General features: G+C 54.3%; 2 protein-coding genes across 8 annotated transcripts in view; one reads left to right on the forward strand and one right to left on the reverse strand.

The window, feature by feature from the left end:
• The window catches only part of Trafd1 (TRAF-type zinc finger domain containing 1), a gene marked incomplete at its 5' end in the record, with an annotated part of 16,904 nt that extends 6,470 nt beyond the window's left edge, over positions 1-10,434 (forward strand). The window contains 8 exon segments of the mRNA XM_005403189.2: positions 1,223-1,628; positions 2,517-2,723; positions 4,453-4,529; positions 6,626-6,856; positions 7,959-8,076; positions 8,721-9,060; positions 9,401-9,467; positions 9,620-10,434. Coding sequence (XP_005403246.2) covers positions 1,223-1,628; positions 2,517-2,723; positions 4,453-4,529; positions 6,626-6,856; positions 7,959-8,076; positions 8,721-9,060; positions 9,401-9,467; positions 9,620-9,682 — 1,509 coding nt within the window. The 3' untranslated portion in view covers positions 9,683-10,434.
• A 3,873-nt stretch (positions 10,435-14,307) lies between these two features.
• The window catches only part of Hectd4 (HECT domain containing E3 ubiquitin protein ligase 4), a 133,876-nt gene continuing 124,842 nt past the window's right edge, over positions 14,308-23,341 (reverse strand). For all 7 annotated transcript variants that reach the window (XM_013503689.1, XM_005403195.2, XM_013503687.1 and 4 more), the window contains exons 67-75: positions 22,751-22,897; positions 22,017-22,136; positions 21,419-21,574; positions 20,275-20,378; positions 19,948-20,169; positions 18,017-18,183; positions 17,626-17,821; positions 17,275-17,497; positions 14,308-16,436 (exon numbers count right to left, since the gene is read on the reverse strand). In XM_013503689.1, coding sequence (XP_013359143.1) covers positions 16,300-16,436; positions 17,275-17,497; positions 17,626-17,821; positions 18,017-18,183; positions 19,948-20,169; positions 20,275-20,378; positions 21,419-21,574; positions 22,017-22,136; positions 22,751-22,897 — 1,472 coding nt within the window. In that variant the 3' untranslated portion in view covers positions 14,308-16,299. The remainder of the gene's footprint in view (positions 16,437-17,274; positions 17,498-17,625; positions 17,822-18,016; positions 18,184-19,947; positions 20,170-20,274; positions 20,379-21,418; positions 21,575-22,016; positions 22,137-22,750; positions 22,898-23,341) is intronic.

The following is a 23,341-nucleotide window of genomic DNA, read 5'->3' on the forward strand; positions in this document are numbered from 1 at the left end:
TCTCAAAAAGACCTCAACAAACAAACATGAAAGTTAGAAAAATTAGTGTCTTTGTAAAGGGCAGCCTCTTTCCTCCTATCAGCAACTTGAGACTGAGTTGGAAATGTAAGGGGAAATTGTTGTTTAGAAAAAGAATCTGAATTGCTTTTTTCTTGTGGTACTGGAGATGGAACTCGGGGATTCTCTATTCCAGAACTACATCCTCAGCCCTTTTTAGTTCGAGATGGTCTCCCTGAGTGTCCAAACTGATCTCCAACTTGTGAGCCTCCCAGGTCGCTTGGATTAGAGGCATGCACCGTCATACCCGGTTTGCTGTACTTGTTTGTTTTTCAGTGTAGGCTGATTCTGGGTTACTTCAGGTGTTTGTGTTACACAAAATGATGTGATAGTCAAGTTTCTTTTGACTGTGGCAGAAACAAAACGAGAAGCCATGGCTTTCGTTAGTTTGTTTTGAGACAGGGTCTCACTGTATAGTTCAGGCTGCCCCTGAACTCACTGTGTAGCCCAGGCTGGCCTCAAACCTGTGGCAGTTCTCCTCTCTCAGACTCCCAAATGCTGGGATTATGGATGTGTACCACCACGCCCGGCAACCATGACTTATATGTTTTTTTTTTTTTTGGTCTTTTTCCAGTACGGGGAATCGAACTCAAGACCACGTGCTTGTCAGGCAGGCGCTGTGCCGCTGAGCTAAATCCCCAGCCCCAGCCATGACTTCTAAATACAGTATGTAGGAAGTTTAACAAGCAAAGCTAGGGTTGGTAGAGAGTGGTGCCCTACCCCGCTTGGAGACTGAACCAGGGCCTCAAGCATGCTAAGGCAAGCACAGTCACTCAGCTACGTCCCCACCCCAGAAGAGAAGATTGAACTGACGTTTTTTGCTTTCTTTTCCCTGTATTAAAACACAGTCTTGGGGCTGGGGATTTAGCTCAGCAGCACAGCGCCTGCCTAGCAAGTGCAAGGTCGTGAGTTCGATTCCCGGGACCGGAAAAAAACAAAAAAATAAAACACAGTCTGTTGTGGGTATGGTGGTGCAGACCTGTAATCCCAGCACTTGGGAGGCTGAGGCAGGAGGATCACTGTGTAGCCTGGACCACATAGTAACTTTAAAGCCAGCCTGAACTACATAGTGAGATCCTGTCTTAACAAAACAAAAAATAACCCAACCCTTCAAACGCAGCCTCTCCTAGCTGTGTGCATTAACCACCGCACTGCTCTGTTGCAGGAGACTGAGTGCCCTCTGCGGCTTGCTCTCTGCCAGCACTGCGATTTGGAACTCTCTGTTCTCAAACTGAAGGAACATGAGGATTACTGTGGTGCCCGGACAGAGCTGTGTAGCAACTGTGGGCGCAACGTCCTTGTGAAAGATCTGAAGACTCACCCTGAAGTTTGTGGGAGAGGGGAGGGGGAGAAGAGACATGAGGGTGCCATACCTCCGAATGCGTACGATGAGCCTTGGGGTCAAGATGGAATGTGGATTGCGTCCCAGCTCCTCAGACAGATTGAGGCAATGGACCCACCCACAAGGCTCCCCGGAAGGCCCCTGCAAGCCTTTGAATCAGACCTTTTCCACGCTGGGACTGCCAACCAAAGGAACGTAACAGCGCATTTTCCAGTTCAGAATAACCTTTGTGAGTTGTGCTTGGAATTCAGAAATGAAACGGTATCAAAATTCCAGGCAGCCAAGTGTGGTGGCACATGGCTGTGATCCCAGCTCTCAGGAGGCTGAGGCAGGAGGATCGCAAGCTAGAGGCCAACCTAAACTATATATATATGAGTTTGTGGCTGGCCTAAACTACATAGTGAGACCCTGTTTTTAAAACAAAAAGTCCCAAGGTAATTGGGAACTGAGATTAGGGGGCTAAATAGATCTTGATTATAGAAACCTGACTATAGCCGATTAGTACTAGAAAGAATACTTAACTTTCCTATGAAGTGGGAATAATAGAACCTTTTTACTATTGAATTACAGTTAGGGTTGATGATAATGATGACAGTACTGTAAGTAGGTCGCTCTTGCCAGGTATGGTGGCACATGCCTGTAATTTTAGCACTTGGGATGCTGATGCAGGAGTATCTCTGAGTTGGAGGCCAGCCTGAACTACATAGTGAGATACTGTCTCCAAAAAAAAAAAAGTAGCAGCCTTTACACCTTATGAACTTCAGGCATTTGCAGAGTGCTTTACATGTATTAAACTCATTCAATTTTCTGAACAGTGATTGGGTAGGTAAATGGTACAGTTGAGATTTAAATTTACGCAGTCTGACCCCATGCTTGAAAAATGTTGGGCAAAGTGCTCATCTTGTAGTTATAGCTCAGTAATACTGCTTTTATTAATACATTATTAAACTAGTAACAGAGCCTGGTCTCATAGCGGGCAGTATTCAGAGGCCTGTGAGAACGAGGTGAAGGGTGCACAGAGCTGGCGCGTTGTAAACCTTGACCGTTTGCTAGGCGTGGACTTGAGGAGGGTGGCAACATCTCTAATGTGTCTTGAGTGCTGGGTATTCTTTTTCAGTTGAAGAACAAGAAAGGCAGGAAAGGAATAGAGGCCAGAAGCCCCCCCAGAAGGGTGGTGAAGATGCTGCAAACTTGGACTTCATGTTGGCCCTAAGTCTGCAGAATGAGGGCCAGGCCTCCAGCATGGCGGAACAGGACTTCTGGAGGGCTGTGTGTGAGGCAGACCAGTGCCACAATGGTCTCCGTTCTCAGAGGGACATAAAGGGTAAGTTTGTGTATCCTGCACTGGTTCTTTTTTTTTGTTTTTTTTTTCTGGTACCGGGAATCAAACTCATGACCTCGCACTTGCCAGGCAGGCGCTGTGCCGCTGAGCTAAATCCCCAGCCCCCTGAACTGGCTTCTTTCTAATTTTTGTTAGTCTCTTTTTTTTGGGGGGGTGGGTACTGGAAATTGAACTCAGGACCTTGCGCTTGCCAGGCAAGCACTTGTGCCACTGAGCTACATCCCCGGCCCTGTTAGTCTTTATACAACTTGCATGAACATGAAAGGTTTCAATGAGATAGAATTTGCTTAATTGTTTTTGGTCTGTTTGCTTTTTGTTGTTTGTTTTTCCAACTTTTTAAAAAATATTATCAGAATAGACTTGGCCAAGGCAGCTTGTGTCTTTAATCCCAGCTGCTCAGGAGGCTGAGGTGGGAGGTGACACATGTGAGGTCAGCTGGACAACATAGTGAGAGCTCATCTTGAAAAAAGTACAGTGGAGTCAAATCCACATCTAGGCTATGTTCAGCAATGTAATACCATACTTACTTTTCTTTTTTTTTTTTTTTTTTTTCTTTTTTGGTGAGGTTTTTTTTTTTAATGGCCAAGATTTTTTTGCCTTTTTGAGGCAAGGCTTCACTATGCAGTTCAGGCTGGCATTGAACTCACTTTGTAGCCCAGGCTGGTCTCTTAACTCACAATGATCCCCCTGCCTCAGCCTCCTGAGTGCTGGGATTATAGGTGTGCGCCACCACACCCGGCTCACACTTACCTTTATATATAGCATTTTCCCTGAGACATTTAAGAGTAATGGGGCATTTTATGCTTAAATACTTCATTATATGTCTCTTAACAAGAGTATTTTTCTGTGTAAACGTAATAAATGTACCTCTTAGGAAATGTATTGTAAATTCTGTACTTCAATATTAAGCCCTTTAGAACTTTTTTATTTTGTTTTGTTTTTATTATTTACCTTTTAAGATATGGCACTTTGTTTTTTGGGTTTATTTTATTTTATTTTATTTTATTTTGCCTTTCTGAGACAGGGTTTCGCTGTGTAGTTCAGGCTGGCCTTGAGCTCACTCTGTAGCCCAGGCTGGTCTCTAACTCGCAGCGATCCTCCTGCCTCAGCCTCCTGAGTGCTGGGATTACAGGCGTGCGCCACCACGCCTGGCCTTTGAGCTATCATTTTTGTTCATGCCACTATAAGGATAATGGCTTGAACTATAGAACAGTCTTTTAAGATTTTATTGCTCTAGATAAAATAGTGATCAGTCCTGACTCAGACGTTAGATTTTTTGGGCAGCATTGGTGCTTGATCCCAGAGCCTTCTCACTAAATCAACCCCCAGTCCTTTTTATTTTGTTCTTTTGTGATAAGGTCTCACTATCTAGTTCAGGCTGGCCTTGAACTCACTGTGTAGTCCATGTTGATCTTGAACTCACGGTGATCCTCTTGTCTCAGCCTCCTGAGTGCTGGGTTATAGGTATGTGCCATCATATCGAGCACTTCCGAATTTTGAGACAGGGTCTTGCTAAGTTAAATTGCCCAGGGTGGGCTCAAGCTTGTGATCCTCCTACCTTAGGCTACCAGAGTGCTGGGATCATAGGTCTGTGCCACCATGCCTGGCTCCAAAATCAAACTGTTCTGTAAAACTCCAGAAGGGGAGTAAAAGGTTGAAATCAAGTTGGTTTTTGTTCCTTTGGAGTCTGACTATGTGTCCTGCTACCTAGGTACAGCGGACGAGACCATGTTGCCTTGTGAGTTTTGTGAGGAGCTCTACCCAGAGGAACTGCTGATTGACCATCAGGTGTGTTGAGAATTGACTATGTGCTGTTTTGTTTTGTTTTTTGTTTTGAGACAGAGTCTTGCTCATGCTGGACTCAAACTTGGGGCATTCCTCCTGCCTCAGCTGGATTATAAGCATTTACTACCATGCCCAGCAACTGTGGGCTTTAAGTAGGAATGTGAGTAGGCCATATGTGATGTTTTGGGAAATATGCATTCTTGAGCAAGTTTTTATTCATTTATTTATATTTATTTGTTTAAAAAAAATTTTTTTTAAGAGCCAGGTATGGTGGTGCACACCTAGATCCCAGCACTGTGAGGCTGAGGCAGGATGATCTCCGTGAGTTTGAGGCCAGCCTGAGCTCTGTGTAGCAAGACCCTGTCTCAAAAAAACAAAAAGCACGTGGGCGTGGTCGCACACAGGTCTGTAATCCCAGCACTCGGGAGGCTGAGGCAGGAGGATCTCTGTGAGTTCGAGACCAGCCTGGGCTACAAAGTGAGCTCAAGGCCAGCCTGAACTGCACAGCGAGACCCTATCTCAAAAGGGCAAAAAAAAGAGTACATTTGTGATACATAAAAAATGTGTTCACCCTGAGAACATGGTGCATAAACACATTGTATCTTCGTCCTTTTTAAGTTCTTTGAGACAGAATATCGCTGTATAGTCCAGGCGGGCCTTGAACTCACTAAGTAGTGCAGGCTGGCCTCAAATTCCCGGCAATCCTTCTGCCTCAGCCTCCTGAGTATGGGATTATAGGCATGCACCACCATGCCTGGCTTGTGTGGTGGCATTTCTTCTTTGTTTTTCTTTTGGTTTTTCGAGATAGGGAAGGCCTTGCTATGCCTTCAGACTTGCCTTGAACTCACTATGTGACCCACACTGCCTTTGAACTCACTGTGATCCTCATCCATTGCTTCTGAAGTGCTGGGATTATAGATAGGCACTACCATGTCTGGCTTCATCCGGCATTTCTAAGGCTGCTACACAGTTCCTGTGCTTTAGATGATGGAACATACCTTCCTCCCTTAAATGGAAAGATGTGCTATTTGAATACCTCTAATTTTTGTTTTGGGAGCCATATAAGAATATTTAACAAAGATAATGAAGAATATTTGAATTTGAGCCCCTCTTTCACTGTATGGCAGTAGGAAGATGTTTTTATTTTTTTGCAGTGCTAGGAGTGGAGAAGAATACTGAGTCTTTTAAAAAGAGTAATTGGGGCTGGGCATGGTGGCGCACACCTGTATCCCAGCACTTGGGAGGCTGAGGCAGGAGGATCCATGCAAGTTGAGATTGGCCTGGGCTCCAAAGTGAGCGCAAGGCCAGCCTGAACTGCATAGTGAGACCGTGTCTCAAAAAAAACAATAATCAGGCTGGGGATGTAGCTCAGCAGTACAGCGTTTGCCTGGCAAGTGCAAGGTCCTGAGTTCATTCCTGGTACCAAAACCAAGAATAATCATGGCCAGGCATGGTGGTGCACATCTGTAACCCCAGCACTTGGAAGGCTGAGGCAGGGGAATTGCTGTGAGTTTGAGGCCAGCTTGGGCTACATAGTGAGTTCACAGCCAGCCTGGACTACATTGCAAGACCCTGACTCAAAAACAATAAAAAGAAGCCGGGCTTGGTGGCGCACACCTGTAATCCCAGCACTCGGGAGGCTGAGGCAGGAGGATCGTTGCGAGTTCGAGACCAGCCTGGGCTACAAAGTGAGCTCAAGGCCCACTTGAACTGCATAGCGAGATCCTGTCTCAAAAAGACCAAAAAAAAAAAAAAAAAAAAGATATTCATAATCACATAAATGATAACAAAAAAATTAAAATCACATAGAAATGTTTAAAAATAAAATGAATGTTCTATTTGTTTTCCTCTTTTTAGTGTCTCTCCACAGTAGTATTAAGTATTTAGGAAAATTTTGTTGCCTGATGTGGTGCCTGCCTATAGTCCCAGCACTCAGAAAGCTGAGGCAGGAGAATGATGTGTTTAAGACCAGCCTGATTCACATAGCAAGAGCCTCTCTCTCTCTCAAAAAAAAAAAATCATGGCTATGGAAAATATTTTAGGAATGTGTTTTTTCCTTAATGTCTAATTTATTATTATTATTATTATCATCTTTACAGACGAGTTGTAACCCTTCACGTGCCTTACCTCTGCTCGGTACTGGAAGCTCTCCCCCGACGCGGGTGGCGGATCCTGATGTCATCTTCCAGAGCTTCCTGCAGCGGGCTACAAGTAACCCTTTGGACTCCTTGATGGGCCTGAGTGACTCACCCCCTGTGGAAGACAGTGTCATCATCCCATGTGAATTTTGTGGGGTGCAGCTGGAAGAAGAGGTGCTATTCCATCATCAGGTTAGAGCCCACACAGGACTCATCTGCCTGGCTCTCTGCTGATCTTCTGGGAGTGAATTTGTGGCTTCCCGAGCCAGACATGGTATTTTAGCTTTTAGGCTGCATTCCAGTACACACCCGGCTTGTGGCACACACTGCTTCAGGCCTGGGACTGGCCCGTCCGAAACTGCCAGGTCTGTAGTTAAGGCTGCAAGAGCAGGCGTGGAGGCCTCGCCGCACGGGTGTAGATGGAGAGTCTCCCTGAGGTCACTTATGCGTTCTGTTTTTGCCCAGGCAGATTCTTACCCTGTGTCATTTGACACTTGCATTTTAGGAGGCCTGGAGGTCCAGTTCTGCCTTTGCCCTCTGATTGACTTTAGGTGGTTCCTGTTTCCTCTTCCTGGGGATAACTATAGTGAGAGAGTTGGACTAGACAATCCGAAGTCGTTTTTTCTGCTTTTCCAGTCTTGGATTCCCGTCTGTTATTGGAAAATAATTTCCTGCTTAATCTTGTTACGAGGAGCTATTGAAAATGTCATTTCCTTGATGTTAGTATATTGTACATTTCATTTCTATAAGAGGGGCTGGGGATTTAGCTCAGCAGCACAGTGCCTGCCTGGCAAGTGCAAGGTCGTGAGTTCAATTCCTGGTACTAGAAGAAAAACAAAAAAAACAAAAAACAACATATTTCTATAAGAAACATTTCTGCTTTTGGATCAAGAAGTAGACAGGGGCTGGGGATATAGCTCAGCAGCACAAGCGCCTGCCTGGCAAGTGCAAGGTCCTGAGTTCGATTCCTGGTACCAGAAAAAAAAATAGTAGATAACTGCTGGTTGCCTGCCGGAGGACACTGTGAAATAAGCCAGCACAGAGCTACTGTGATCGGAGTACAGATGTGCTTCGCTGGGCTTCCAGGACCAGGCCTTCTTCATGCCCGGCCAGATCAGAAGGAGCCCTGGCCAGCGCCCTGGGTGCTGCTGGGAGTGGCTTCTCCACTCCAGGAGTGCCCCGGACCTTCGTAGCGGTTGTCGGAGTCCCCTTCCAGTGGGCTGTGATCACCCCGTCTGCTCTTCTTCCCTTCCCCCTCAGTGCTGAGGTATTAAGTCCGGCTTTTCTTGTTTAGGACCAGTGTGACCAACGTCCAGCCACGGCCAACCACCACGGGATGGGGATTTCTCAACAGGATTCCCAGCCTCAAGAGACCTCACCAGAGCTGCGCAGGAGGCGGGTCAGACACCAGGGTATGAGCTGAGGCCGTGGGCACGTTCCCCTCTTCATCTGCACCATGGGGGCTCCGGCCAGCACACTAGCGCCTCTGGGGGCTCCGGCTCCTAGTTGCGGTGCCACGTTAGACCCGGCTGCTGTGTGTAGGTTTAGGTGCTAACGGGTTTAGGGACAGCCGTGTGACGCTCAGTCCGTGCTTGTGCCGCTGCTCTCCTGCCTGTGCACGTAATTACTTCGCAACCTCGTGACTAGGCGAGTAGACTGGTTTTGAAACTTAAAAAAGGCAACTAGAAACTATTTCAGGGGCTGGGGATTTAGCTCAGCGGCAAAGCGCCTGCCTGGCAAGCGCAAGGTCGTGATTTCGGTTCCCGGTACCAGAGAAAAAAAACAAACAAAAAACAAACAAAAAAAGAAACTATTTCAAGGTTGTCTTGCGCACTGTGGCTGGACAGTTGGGAGCTGTATTGAGGACGCGGTAATTGGTGTGGAGCAGAGACAGGGTGCCGCGGTTCTCCCCTGGGGAGGCGGCTGCCAGCAGTGACATCAGGGTGTGCTGTAGCTGTCCTGTACCCCGAGCGTTACGGATCCTGCCCTCCCTGACCCCAGCACTCATAGCCAGAGCACGCTTGTCCCTAAAGGGCTTACTGTTTTCTCTTCCCAGGAGACCTGTCTTCTGGTTACATGGATGATATCAAGCAGGAAGCCGCTAAAGGACCCACCTACCCTCTGCCCCCCAGCAGAGCCATTAATAATGTGACAACCAGCTTTAACCGACTGTCAAAATCCACATCAGCCCCCAGACCCGGGTCCCAGCCCAGCCCTCCTCGTGTGGTGAAGCTCAGCAACTCAGACAGCCACGACATCCAGGGGCGCAATCGAAACAGCCTGAACGGGGCCCAGGCTGCTGGGCCTGCTGCAGTGGTGCAGCCCGGACGCAGTCTGTATCCAGAAAGCCGGGTGCCCTCCTTCCCCCGGGGGCCTGCAGGCAGACATGGAGCCAGGTGAGAATCAGCCTGGAGACGGAGCTTGGAGTCCTGAAGGGAACGTGGGTACGCGGTCTGGTCCCTGGCTTAGCCTGGGTGAGGCTGAGGCCCATGGGACGCGGGCTGGAATCCAGGGTTTCCTGCGTGCGAGGTGCCTGCTCTGCCCCCGGGCTGCAGCGCAGCCCGTGAAGAGTTTGGGCTTTTCCTGTTCTCTCACCTGTTTCCAAAGAATTCTTTTGCTGTCCGTGGACTTTCTGTTTTGTGTGCTAGTGGAGAGCCGTGTGTGGCCTGGTGAAGCTGTGTTTCATTCCGAGTTTTTGCTCCGGGTTCTCATTTTTCAATCCTTTTCTTTCCGTAGAAGCGAAGGTGGCAGGAGCTCCCGAGTCACCCCTGCAGCCGCCACTTACCGCAGCAGAACTGCAAAGGTCCGCCGGGGCGAGCCCGTGGCACTCGCGTCCGTCGGGGGTGGTGGGGCTTGCGGAGGCTGAGGAGTTGCGGGGATGGGCTGGTTCTGGCCGGGCATCTTTAGGGCTCCAGGGATCAGTGCTCTGCTTTATTACTGTTTGCTCTTCAACAGGCAAAGCCCCCGAAGCAGCAGGGAGCTGGGGATGCAGCGGAGGAGGAGGAGGAAGAGGAGTAATGGCGTCTGCAGAGGCCCCTCACCCGGGTCCCCACCTTCTATGCATAGCAGCACTTCATGGGTCAGGCCCCACCTCCCTGGCCCTTCAGGCAGGGGAGGTTTTCCCGATTTTAACTTTTTCTAGGTTACGGCCATTTGTGTCTTTTGAGATTGTGTTGTGAGTCCGAGGTGTGCGGGAGGGTCAGCAGGGAAGCTGTTGGGAGCCAGGTTTCAGCCTTAGCGGCCACTGCGGGCAGCAGCGACTACACAGGTTTCCGCCTCTCCACCCACCGGGCCCCGCCTTCTGAAAACCATCCCCACTGCTTCTCGGTGCTCTGCGGCTCTGCTGGAAGGAGAGGAGGAAATCTGTAGCCAGCACCGAAGTGATGGTCTTCCCTGTGGGGGCGGCCGGGCGGGGGCGTCTGGGTGGCTGTCCTGTTGCTGCCCCGAGGTAGGCCTCCGGGTGTGGAGCCGCTCCGAGAGTGCTCAGGCCGCTGGCCGTCAGGAGGAGGCTCTTGGCGAGGAGCTGAGCGGGCGTGCGGGAAGCTGCTTTCTTGTCGTTGGGCAGCCCTGACCCTGCTCCTGGTAGGTGTCGCCGCCCCTTTGTCCCACCCTCCGTGGGGAGGGGAAGGGCTGCCCGTCCCCACTGGGTGGTGCTGGGCCGCAGCCTTGTGCTTCCTCTGAAAACCAAGTTGTCAGAGCTCCTTTTCCTGTTCTTTTACTATAATTATTACCAACCTTGTAATAGAAATAAAATTTGTACTTGGAGTTCAGCTAGGTCTTGTGCTTCCTTCTCTGAGCTCTCTCTGGCGACCCCAGGGAAGCCGGCGGGGGCAGGGGCAGCCCGCGTTGGGAGGCGAGCAGGCCTCCTGACGCCCGTGCCCTCGCGGCTCCAGCCTGCACGGCGCAGGGCGTTGGCGGCATAGCACCCTTGTTTCAGCTGGAGTTCGAGGACACCGAGGCGTGCGCAGCTCAGTCAGTGGGGAAAGCCTCCAAATGCTGAGTCCTGCGAGTAGGGGGCACAGTGGGCGCACAGTAGGCCGTCATTTCCCTCTGGTGCCTCAGGGTTTGCACAGCGCCATCCAGGGTGCCATGTCATTTGGAGCTCACTTGTCCCAAGCCCTGGTGGGGCCAGCAAGAGTTCCTCTACTTGGCAGGGCCGGGACTCTGCAAGGACTCGTTCTGAGAGAAGGCCCACCAGAAGGGGGCTGTTCCATGGGGTTCGAGGGCCCTCGTCAGGAGGCCCTTAGTTCAGGGAGGCCTTCGTGGCTCGGGTGGAAGCAGCCAGAGGGACGGACGAAACACACAGCGCTTCTGGTGACCTGGAAAGCCCTGGGGACTTGGAGGAGGGACGGGGCAGTGGTGACAGTCTTCCCCACATCTGCCAGAGACTAGTGCTGGCACCCGCCGCTGTTCGGGTACAGTGACACCTGCCAGGACGTAATCTAACTCCCGTCCCTGCTGTGTTGGATTAGATACTGGCAGAATAACACTGGGCTGGCTCGTTTTTATGTTTTTTAGTAAAATATGGTTTCTAATGTTTTGCAATGGATATACATTTTAAGAGTAATATTTTAAAGTATATATATATGTAAGGCAGATACAGCTACAGAGTTAAAAAGTTCCTTGTCTTCCCCTAAAATCGCTTCCTAAGAGTTGACTGCTTTTAGTTTCTAAGCTGTTTCCTCTGATATCCACACCTGACGTGGCTGTCACTTTTTAAAAATTGAGGCTGGGCGTGGTGGTGCACGCCTGTAATCCCAGAGGATCACTGCGAGCTCAAGCCAGCCTAAGCTATGTAATGAGTTCAAGGCCACCTTGAACTACATAGTGAGACCCTGTCTCAAAAGAGGTGGGGGAGTAAAAATATGTAAAATATGAAATCTAACATTTTAATCATTTTAAAGTTTAGACTACAGTGGCACTAAGTTTACATTATTCACCAGGTTGCAACCATCACTACTTATACTTTCAGAATTTTTTTCTTCTGTTTGTTTTTTGAGACAGGGTCTCACTATGCAGCTCAGGCCGGCCTTGAGCTCACTTTGTAGCCCAGGCTGGTCTTGAACGCGCAACGATCCTCCTGCCTCAGCCTCCCGAGTGCTGGGATTACAGGCGTGCGCCACCACCCCCGGCTCAGAATTCTTTTTTAATGATAGCAAAGTTTTATTAAAGGTAGGAAAAGAAACGGGCTCTGCAGAGAGTTTGGACCAAGTAAAAGCAGGAAAAGTGTGTCCTACAGTGAGGACGGCCCGCCAGGCAAGAGAGAATACGGTGGCTACTTCCAGAATTTTTATCCCAAAACAGAAACTCAGTACCTGTCAACCATACCCCAACCACAAGTCTGATTTGTCCAGGCGGTCTGCCTCTCCTCTGCTGCACTATTTGAAAGGTAATTTTGTTAGATACAGAGTTCTTTGTTGATAGCCTTTTTCCCTTCCATAGCTTAATGTTGATCTACTGTCTTCGTGTTTGCCTTCCCGCTGGTGACGGATTCGCTGTCTTTATCTTTGATTTTTCCCTACCTTCTGTGCCTGTTGTGAGAGGGTGTGTTTTTTTTTTGTTTTTGTGGTGGGGATTGGACCCAGGGCCTTTGCACTGAGCTACATCCCTAGCCCTTTTTATTTTTTTGAGCCAGCTAAGTCAGCACATTGCCCAAGCTCAGCTTGGACTTGGGATCCTCATGCCTCAGCCTCCCGGGGGTGGGGGGCAGATGCTGAGATTACATGTATGTGCCATCCTTCCTGGCTAGTGCTTTTCCTTGTACTTCTGTGGTGTAGCGGTGCTTTGGGTATTCCTTCTTATTGTCCGTTTCCAGGAAGTCTCAGCGTCTGCTGCAGATCATTCCCTCAGCCCACTGAGGCTCCTCGACTGCGATGGGGAGCAGGTGCCAAGAGCGGCTCTCACTGGAGGGCCATCAGCGGCGCGCTCCACCCCGTCAGCGTCTGCAGGAGTTTCCTGCGGCTTAGTTCAGAGAAAGGTCTGCCGTGTACACCTGGAGTGGGGCGGGATGTCCTGGTGCTGACCTTGATTTTGTCCCCGTTTTAGTCTCATCCTCCGCTCTCCAAGGTCTACAAGATAGAGTTGTGAGCTGGTCAGGTTCTTCCCCACAGTACCAATTCTGATCTTCAGTTTCAGTGGCTTCTGACACGAACTTCTATCCCTTGGTTTTTTTTGGCACATAGGGCCTCGTACTCTTCCATTTAGGGCCGGGGATATAGCTCAGTGGTGCAAGTGCTTGCCTGGCAAGCCCGAGGTCATGAGTTCAGTTGCCGGTACCAAAATAAATAAATAAATAAATAAATAAATAAATAAATAAAAATATTCTTGCGTTTAGATTTCTTTTTAATTTAAAGAGAGTGCAAATCACCTTGCCTCCTACTGTATGCTAGCTAAATTATTAGTGCTACTGGGGATTGAACCCCTGGCCTTTGCACTGAGCTACATTTCCAGGTCTTTATTTTGAGGCAGGTCCTGCTAAGTTGGTAAGTGGCCTAGAGTAGGCTCGGACTTCTGACCCTCCTGCCTCAGCCTTCCAGAGTGCTGGGCTTACAAGTGTGCCACCACGCCCCGCTTACGTTATGTTTCCATTAGGGTCTTCATTCAGAAATTGTGGACTGAAATTACACGTTTGGTCCCATAAGGACGGAACATGTTTCTTGAGTTCCTTGCGGTGTCCTTTAACCACCCTTCCATGCAGAGTAAGACGTGCACACAGGCGTACAGCTGAGTGTGAACACACCTGGCACCCACCCAGATCAGAAACGGTATCACTGACACAGCAGCCTTCCTGCTTCTGCTGTCACTCCCGCCCCTGGGCACCAGCACTCTGCCGCCACGTCTTCACCGATGGTGTTGGCACAGACAGCGGTGGCGGTTTGTCCCTTGGTACCATGTTCCGTGGTGCTTTGCGGTTGAGCTGTGGCAGGCCGTGGCCTGTTTCCTGGCCTGGTGCTGGCCACCTATACTCGTGCGTCCTGTGTGCTTTCTGGCAGCCATGGCGGGTGTTTCTTGGGGTTTGTACTGAGAGGGAGTTGCTGGTGCCAGGAATGATGTGGACGATGACGGTTGTAGGTTACATTGCCACAGGCAGCGTGGATGTCTCTCCGACCCTGCTGACAGTGTAGGACACCTCGTGACCGTGTCTCTCTGCTTGTGACTAGTTCGCGTAGCTCCCGTTATCGGGCAGCGTACTGTACTTGTGGGCGTACTTTCCAAGAGACCCCAAGAAGATAGAGGCAGCCCTTGCTACAGCCGGCAGGCAGAGCTCATCCGAGGCTGAGCGTGGGCTTCGTGCTGCTGTCCGCTGCTGCCAGCTCCCTGAGCAGCTGGCAGGAAGACGGGCAGCTGCTGGTCCTCACCCCACCATGAAGGTGTTTCATTAGGTGAGGGTGGAGGGCAGAGAACGAGGCGGCAGTGGTGCCGGGAGGATCACCACCGAGCAGGAGGTCAGCAAGCCAGGGAGAAATGAGTTGGTTCTCCCGGTGCAGACAACAGGTTCCCTGGGGTGGGGGCCGCAGCCATGCCCTGCCCTCTGCCCACACTGCCCCACTCCAAGTCTGGGCCCCTGGCCGCTCTTGAGGGCGGTGGGGCGCCGGCGGGCAAGATTTTGGGAGCAAGAACCACGTCAAGTGCAGACACCGTGATATTAGAAACATTTTAATTCCCAGCCACTTGGCGGCACTCAAGTATCAGCCATCCAGGGTCAGCCTTTGGACTTGCTCAGCAAGGGTAGATGATCACACACTCTGAGTATCGGTCGGAATTAGATGAAGGTTATTTATTGGTGTGACTTCTGTCCTGTAGTGAGCTTCCTTTACACAGCATAGTGTAAATAGCATCAGATTGAATGAAAAGTCTGTTAAATGCAACCATAAATAATTATAATAAATATACATCAAGTAACTTTACAGCACACATCTTTTAGGGCCGAGGTTTGGATCTGTCTGGACCTCTGCTCTCTGGGAGAAGCAGCTGAGCTAGCAGCAGAAAACGTCTCACAGCTGTCGCTACCACGTGAGGCCCACTGAAGCTTCCTGAAGCCCCTGGGGAGGCGGCCGACAGAACCCCACGTCCATTCACAGGATGAGGGGTGGCGGGAAGGAGGAATTGAAGGATACAAGGAGGAAAACCACTTCTAGTAAACCCACAGGCTCTTTCAGTATGCACAAAAGAGATCGGAGGGCCCTCGTTTTCAGGAACACAGTCCTGACGGGACCCCCATGGGGGGCTGTGGCCCCAGGGAAGCAGTGGTGACCGTCGTCCTTTCAGAGCAGGGACCTGCCTGTGGCACTCAGCTGCAGGTGCCGCCTGCGCCACTGACGGATGGTGACCACCACCCTCAGGCTTATCTCGCCCTCAGCGCAGGGAATCTCCTCTGCAATGGTCCTCAGGAGCCGGCGACCGGCTCCGACTAAAGCCCACGCCTCGGTGGCCGGGCCCCGCGGAGGAGGAGCGCGTCCCCCTCGGCCAGCAGCCCGGCCGGCTCAGCCTCCAGACAGCATCACTAAGGACTTGCGTGTGCACGACACGTACGAGGAGTGCAGCGCCGCCGTCCCGGACTGGCGAGGCCCGGAGCCACGGTGTCCGACAGGAGGGCGTGTGCTGCGCTTCAACAAGTACCACTGGACAAAGACTCACTTGGGGCACAGATGCACTGGGCAGTGGGTGAGCCCGCGCGGCTCAGCCCTGGCACGCACACGAACTGGGGGCACGGGGGTGACGGGGGCTGGGCGGGGGCCGAGGGACCCTGGGGTCTCCACGGACGGGACGGTCGGAGTCACGGAGCAGAGCACCTCAGCCACCGTTAGGTGGGCGTGGAGCCGCCGCCGCCTCTCTCTCCCGCGGCGTGGGAGGAGGCCACGCTGAGCACACGACTGGGCCCTGCGCTTCCCTCCCTCAGCTCCGGAGGAGGCCCCACCCGAGCACGGTCCCTCAGCTCTGTCCTCTCCTGCCGCTGGGACACAACCAGCCTGTCTCATGGGCTAAGGCCGAGAGGGGGCCCCAGGGTCTTCCGCTCCCAAGGAGTCCTGGGGGACACAGGCCAGGGGCCCAGAGGACACAGACAGCAGAGGGCCGCCTGCAGGAGGGGCAGGGCAGCCCTGTGCGCTTCTCAGCAAAGCCAGGACAGGACGGGTCTCAGGCGGGGAGGAGGACAGAGCTCTCTGTGTCCTGTGTAAGTGTGAGCGCTGGCCCGGCCACTTCAGGGTAGGAGGAGGCCAGCGGGGCCCCCAGGAGCAATGCCAGCTCAAGGCAGCAGGGCAGGGCTGGCTTCGAGTGGCCACGGCCACCTCGCCACCACTTCCCTGCTGGGTACTTCTGCGAGGGACCGGCTGGGCCTTGCAGCGTCAGAATCTGGCACCCACGAGGGACACTGTCCAGGAAGATCAAATGAGACAAACTGGGAACAGAACTATCCTACAAGTATACCACAAACAGGCAGCAAAAGAACCAACCCATCACAAAACGTACAAATACAAAAGGTAAGTCTTCCAGGAGGCCCTGGACGTGGACAAAGTTCGGAAAAGCAAAATGTTGCTGACCCCTCCCTCGGCGATGGAGGGGCGGCTCGAGGTGGCCGGCTTCCCAGGCCGGCAGCGCGGGTGCCTCGGCGACAGCCTAGCTCTCGGGCTCTCCGCTCAGCCACTCAGGGGGTCTTCGCGGTAGTGAATGGCACAGCGCAGTCTCTCCAGCATGATCTCCAGGGAGGAGTACTGGGGGAGCTTGATCATGAACATGCAGGTCTCCACGCGGATGTAGCGAGAGTCTGGGGAACCTGCATGACAGACCAGGCTGTCGTTAGAGATGGGGCCCTGCAGCTGAGAGACGGGCGTGGGGCAGCTGCCGGCCCACGCTGGGGCTGTCAGAGGGTCAGGGGCTCAGGAGTTATCGGCAGACACATTTGTATAACTTTTTTTTTAATAAACGTTTCTTTTTGAGACAGGGTCTCACTATGCAGCTCAGGCTGGCCTTGAACTTACTTTGTAGCCCAGGCTGGTCTCAAACTCGCAATGATCCTCTGGCCTCAGCCTCCCAAGTGCTGGGATTACAGGCATGCGCCACCACACCTGGCTGCAGACACATTTGTTTGCTCAGTAATTTTTTTTTTTTTTTTAAGCAAAGTGGGTTTTTAAAAAATTCTTTTTCTACATTTAAAGATAGGCAACTTTAACTATCCCCTGAGGACGTGGCTCAGAAGCAGAGACACTGAGTAGGTCAGAAACCTGGATTCAATTCTTTTTTTTTTGTCTTTTTGAGACAGGGTCTCGCTATGCAGTTCAGGCTGGCCTTGAGCTCACTTTGTAGCCCAGGCTAGCCTCGAACTCGCAACAATCCTGTCTCAGTCTCTAGAGTGCTGGGATTACAGGTGTGTGCCACCACGCCAAGCTGTCTGGGTTCAATTCTTGGTAACGACCAAAAATTTAAAAAAAAAAAAAAAAAGTTAAAAATCATGGATTTTTAGCTTCTCTTAACAAAGCGGAACGTATGTGACTTCAGGCCTGGATCACCATGGCCCCCCAGCCCCTCCCAGCCCGACCCCTCATTCGTACAGGGTTTGGTGTGCGGTTCCTGTTCTTTGTTCTCCCTCTTGCCGGGCCAGGAGAGGGCAATACCTGCTGTGCCGTCTGGGGGGGCGATCTTCATGGGGTACGGGGGCACATGGGCCGTGTCGGGACCCCCGTCTTTGCAGGGGCAGGTGAATGGGATGCGCTCCTGATTGCAGGCAAACTTGATGAACTTGCACAGCTCCTCCTGGGTAAACGTCTCCAGGGCGCCCCAGAAGAACTCGATGTGCTGGTCCGTCTCCATGAGCCCCACCTGGTACATGGTGTGGGCCTGGGGAGGAGAGGCCGTGTGAGCAGCCGGCCCCGTCCAGACACGCCCAGGTCTGTGGCGAAGACTCGTGCTGAGCCAGGCTGCTGTGGGCCTGCCCCCGGGCTCGGGGTGGCCGGGGGACCACCTACCTTCAAGAACTCGAGGTTGATGTACGGGAGGCCGCAGGTCCGCAGCTCCATCTCCAGCGGGCTGAGCGTGGTGAGCAGCTGCAGCGGGATGATGGAGCCCAGCCCGGCCCGCACGGCCGTCACGCACTCTGCGTTCTGCAGCTCTCGCAGCCGCAGGCTCCGGATAGCTGCTGCGTAGATGTCCTTGTTTTCCCACCTGCCAGGGTGGGGGCCAAGTGAGGGGCACAAAGTGGCCCAGGTGGCCCCGGCCTACCAGTGCTGCTGTCACCTTAAGAAAGGCCGTCGGCTGAAGACCACCCTCCCTGGTCCCCACGGGCCGCCCCACGTCCCTCCTCCGCCGAATGCCTCGGGTCACGAGTCCCTCCTGATGCCCACCCCCCACCGCACTCACACCACGGGGATGTGCCGGCCGCGGCTGCACAGCTCCACCTCCTCGCCCGTCATGGTCAGGTAGGTGAACCTGCAGCAGGGCTTGCTGGGGCCCTCGGGGCTCTCGATGGCCAGGTGCTGGGAGGCGATCTCGGCACACAGGGCCTCCAGCTCTGTCTCATCGTTGATCTGCATGACAGAGGCAGAGTGAGGCCCTGTGACGCGGGCCTGGGACCACTGCGCGGACACCAGGCAGTGTGGGCAAGTTCACCCTGGCACACGTCAGGCGCGAGACACGAGCCTGGCGGGTCAGCCTCCATCAGCCCAGGACAAGGCAGGGACGACGCCAGGCTAGCGGGACGGGAGCCCAGGGCTCCTGTTCCAGTTCAGACGCTGGAGCCCTTTCACCGGCGGGGGTCTGAGCGCACGAGGGCCCGCACAGCGGAGGTCGTCTGCCAGAGACCGAGCTTTGAGCACCTGCTTTCAGCCCTGCCTGAAGGCCAAACCTATAGCTATGCTTTATGCTGTAAGAGTAAATTCTGTTGCTTTTGAGACAGGATGTCTACATAATCCACAATGAATTTACTATGTAGCCCAGGCTGGCCTTGCAATTGAGGCAATCCTCCTGCCTCAGCCTCCGGGAGGGTGGGATTACAGGTGTGCGCCGCTGTTTTTCTAAAAATGATACTTTTAAGTGGGATTCTGTCACCTGTCATCAGAGAGCCTTGATTAATTCTATCTGTGGGGGCTGTACAGGCCGCTCCCTCCTTCCATCCAACGTGTCAGAACAAGGCTGTACGTGTGGGCCGCCAGGCAGACGACAGCACGTGGCCCCCTGGACAGAGAGCCTGCAACTCGGGACAGCAGCAGCGGAGTGAGGGTCAGGACCTGGCCCCATCCTCGGCAGCAGCCTTTCCGGGGGCAGCACCCACTGCCAGCAGCTGACAGCGCGCCCCGCGGCCTTGCCGTCCCCTTCAGTCAGGGCCTGGACACTGCCCCTGCCCCACCCCTGGGCCAGGGGCCCCCAAGGAGAGCCTGGACAACCGGGTCTGGGCGGGGCCTCACCTCCGTTCCGCTCAGGACAGCCCGACACCTGAGATCCCGCTCTCACATGCTCTCGAGCTGGCGCCCTTCAGTGTCCCCCTGGCCAAGGGGACAACTTGAGGGACCCTGCCATGAGGTGCCACAGTGGCCCCTTGGAGCGGAATCCACTGACGCCTCATTCACCCAAGGTCCCTGAGCAGGTGGCCCCGCAGGACCGTACCGGGCGACTGGCCCCTCTGGCGGGACAGTTCGTCCTCAAGGCTGAGGAGGCGTGGGGTGCTCAGAGCTCAGGCTCTGCCGCAGGGCAGATCTGGGAGCTGGGCAGACCTACAAGAGGCAGGCATGCTGGCTGTGCTTCCAGCCAGGGCGAAGGCCTGGGCCAGCCATGTCCCTGTGCCCTCGGCACAGGCTGGCACAGTAGGAGGCATCCGGCAGCTGCCTGAGGCAGCAGGCCCAGGTCTGCCCCTGTGGGGCCACTGCAATTGAGGGATGAATGGGGGGCCTGGGCCAACAGCCTGGGCACCACCCGCCCTCTCCTCCAGGAGGGCGCTGGCCTGACACTGCGTACCCCGGTATGCACAAGCACAGGGACAAGGACAGTGAGGAAGAACTCTTCCCAAGGCTTCCTGGCCACTCCAGACAATCCCACGGGAGCTCTGACACGTGCAGCCGCCTTGCCTGTGGCAGCTGGCTGCTTCCCACCTCCCCCAGGGGCCCTGCACGGTGTCTTTGGTGCTTCTCACATCACTCCCACCTGCTTCTGTCAGCAGGGAGAGACGCCAGGGGCTTTGGTCCCCATGCGACAAGCCTTCCCAGAGGGCCCGACGGGGCTCCTTCGTGGCTTGGTCTGCGTGAGCCTGAACCAAGCCTGATTCCTGTTGCCCCAGGAGTAGACGTGGCTTCACTTACACTCTCAAATTTCTTGACGTAGTTGTAGGTGAGAATGTCCGCCTCCTGTAGGTCCTGGTCAGGGTCGAGGGGCTCCCCCACCAGCGTCTTCCAGAAGGAGGGCAGGAGGTCCAGAGGCAGAGGGACGTCTGCCCGGATGGCAATGCCCAGCAGCTGGCCCAGGAAGTGCAGCAGCTGCTCCTCGCCGTAGGTGATGGGGCTGGGCGTCAGGATGTACTTGCCCTGCGGGTGGAGGCCAGGGCGGCTGTGGGCGCGTGTCCCGGGCTCTGCGTCCCGCAGGAGGGAGGGAAGTACCCTGAGCTGTGCCCACCCCGCCAGGACGCTCACCTTATTCTTGTTGACGGCTGAGCTGGGGCACAGGAGCAGCAGCGACAGCGAGGAGCTCTGCAGCTCTTTACACACCTGCCACAGGAAGTGGCGGAACGAGCCACCTGCAGGACAGACGGGTGCGTGGGCACTGGGCTGTCGTGGTGGGCGTACCGGGCGGCACACTCCTCCCCACCTGGCCTCTGGGACTGGTTTGCCAACTGCCCAGAGCCACGGCGGGGTGGGAAGAAAACTCAGCCAGACCAGGGGACCCAAGGCTAAGTCCTGCCCAGATGCTTACTACCTGTGTGACGCAAGGGACAGCGCTTTGTTCAGGCTGTCTCTGAACCTGGCTTAGTCACCCTCAGTCTCTCCGACAGCAGAAACGAAACCTTGCAGGCTGCACTGAGGATTCAAGGGAAAAGGTGCTGACCCTGGTCCTGGGTGGGGACCTCTCCTAGCGGCCCGCTGGTTTTTGACCCCTCTGTAGCTGCCGTAGTTAGTCTTTGGTTTGCCTGCAAAGCGCCTCCTCTGTTGCCAGTCCCTAGCCTCCCCATGAGCTGCTCTGTTGCCGCCAGGGCCAGGAAGTCTAAGCAGGCCCATAGCTCAGCCCAAGCCTCCAGTGCTCTGAGCAGCAGAGCTGTGGAGCCCAGGCCTGGGGTGTCTCCGTGTTCTGGGGAACTCTGCTGTGGTCACCAAAGCCTGCGTCTGCCCAGAGGTGCTTTGTCCCACATGGGGATGAAGCTGGCAACACTGTCCCCAAACACCAGAGCAGAGGGGAAGCAGGACAAAATGTAGGGGCAGTGCCGTGTGTCTGCGCTGAATGCGCCCACACGGCACCGGGGACGGCCGCCATCTGCTCTGCTCAGCCCTGTGGGGGCGATGGCGCGGTGCTGTCCTCGTCTGGGGCACACGGGCTCCGGCTGGAGAAAAGGGCCACGCCCATACCACGACTGCCTCTGCTGGCCAGCAGCAAGGAGAGTGGCTCTGAGCAAGGTACAGTCCCCAGACCAGTACGTCACCCGCGGGGGTGGGGACAGTGGGTGTCGCAGGTCCGGACGTCCCAGTTACTCAGGGCTGCAGCTGGACGCTGCAGGGCAGGTGACGAAGAGGGCACCGAGGGCACAGAAGCGGCCGGGCGCCTCCCGCTGCGGGGGCCACTTACTGGTGCCATGCACCTCCTCCCCGGTGAAGCGGATGTTGAAGGCGTAGGTGGGGTCGCCGCCGCTGGCTAACTTGACGCAGAGCTGGGAGGACGGCACAGAGGCCAGCTGCCTGGCAGCCTGGCAGAAGTAGGAGTTTTCAGAAGCTCTGATTTCCCCTGCAAGTGAGAGGTGCGGGTCAGCCCTGCCCTTTCTCCGCTGGCTGGCCCCAGGCCTGAGGCCCAGCCCACTTCCACCCTCCCTCGGGGCTGCCGTCTCCCGGGCACAGGGTGTGCTCTGCCCCTCCCTCAGGCCCTTCTTCCCCTGCCGCACAGGCTTGAGCACCTCCCCGTCCCTGCCTCTCCTGGCCAGAAGCTGGGTTCTGCAGGCGTGGGGCCGCTGGGGACCCTGCGCCTCTCCAGCACCAGGCGCGGCCCCCAGGCCGAGCACTTTCTGCCCCTCCCCTAGGAGGCAGGCAGCACAGTGACAGAGGCAGCAGGACAAGAGGCCAGGGACAGGGCAGCGGCCCTGCACTCCCTTCTGCAGGTGACTGCTGTGCTTGGGGAAGCCCCCATGGGCTGAGGCCCTGCTAGTCTGCCCCGCTCTCTGGGGCCACCCTACCTCCTACAATTTCCAGCGGGTCCAAAGTGATCTCAGGGGCGGCATGGTCGGCTGTCCTCTGCACCGTGGCGTTCAGCACTTGATTCATCACAGTCACCTTCGTGTCATAAAAGATGAGCCCTGCAGAGAGGAACGTGGGGAGGGTGGATGTGGCCACTGCTTCCCCCAGTTGCCCTGGGCCAGCAGGGGCCATGCTGTCCCTCGGTTTGCTCTAGTCGGGGTCACCCAGAGCCAAGGAAAGCAGTGCTGACTGAGGGGCCATCTGTTAGCACCTATCGGACTCTAAGTGCACTGGCCTTGTCGCTGCCATACCAGTTGACACCTAGCTCACAGAAACCTCTAGACAGGTGAGAACTGCCAAAGTCATACCAGACCGGGCGTGGTGGCACACGCCTGTAATCCCAGCACTCGGGAGGCTGAGGCAGGAGGATCGTTGCAAGCTCAAGACAAGCCTGGGCTACAAAGTGAGCTCAAGGCCAGCCTGAACTGAACAGTGAGACCCTGTCTCAAAAAGACAAAAAACAAAACAAAACAAAGTCACACCCAGATTTGATTGAAAAAAAGAAAAGATCATGGAAAGAGCACCCAAGGCCATGCATCAGGGAGCCTCCAGGACGTGGGGCAGATGCATGGACCAGCTTTAACTCCCCACATTTCTAAATACTTGAAAATTTTACAAGTATCTAACTGATTGCTCTCTGAGTCACCTCTCTTCCTGCCGGCCAGGCACTGACCTTTGGCCTCCTTCAGCAGGGCCGCGATGCTGCGCGTGTACATGGGCGTCTGGCGCAGCTCCACCAGGGGCAGGAAGAAGGTCTCCAGCGTGGTGTTGAGGGACTGCAGCAGGGCGAAGCGCAGGCGCAGGCTCTCGATGGGAACATCTGTGGGGACGGGGAGGTCAGCCAGGACCCCAGCCGAGCCTGGCTGAGCCTCCTCTGCAGGCAAACTCAGAGGTCCTTACTCCTGGGGAGGGCAACTGCAGGGGGCTGGGGGCTCCCGTGTGGATTTTATCCCTGAGTGTGGCACGGGCTCTGGTGTGCCCAAGCCTGTGCCAAGCAGTACTGAAGGGCAAAGCTCTGGGAACCCAAGGCTCCAGCCTTCCTCGCTAGGCCCATGGGCTGTATCCTCATCACCGTCACCTCCTGCAGAGCTGAGGCGGGAACCCAGGGACTTGAACACGCGGGGCAAGCGCTGTACCCCCCAGCCCTACGTACTCGTGGTTTTTAGAGCTGTACCCCCAGCCCTACGTACTCGTGGTTTTTAGAGCTGTACCCCCAGCCCTACGTACTCTCGTGGTTTTTAGAGCTGTACCCCCAGCCCTACGT

Source organism: Chinchilla lanigera, unplaced genomic scaffold (assembly GCF_000276665.1).
Source record: "Chinchilla lanigera isolate Chin_1 unplaced genomic scaffold, ChiLan1.0 scaffold00081, whole genome shotgun sequence".
In the NCBI taxonomy this organism is placed as follows: domain Eukaryota; kingdom Metazoa; phylum Chordata; class Mammalia; order Rodentia; family Chinchillidae; genus Chinchilla; species Chinchilla lanigera.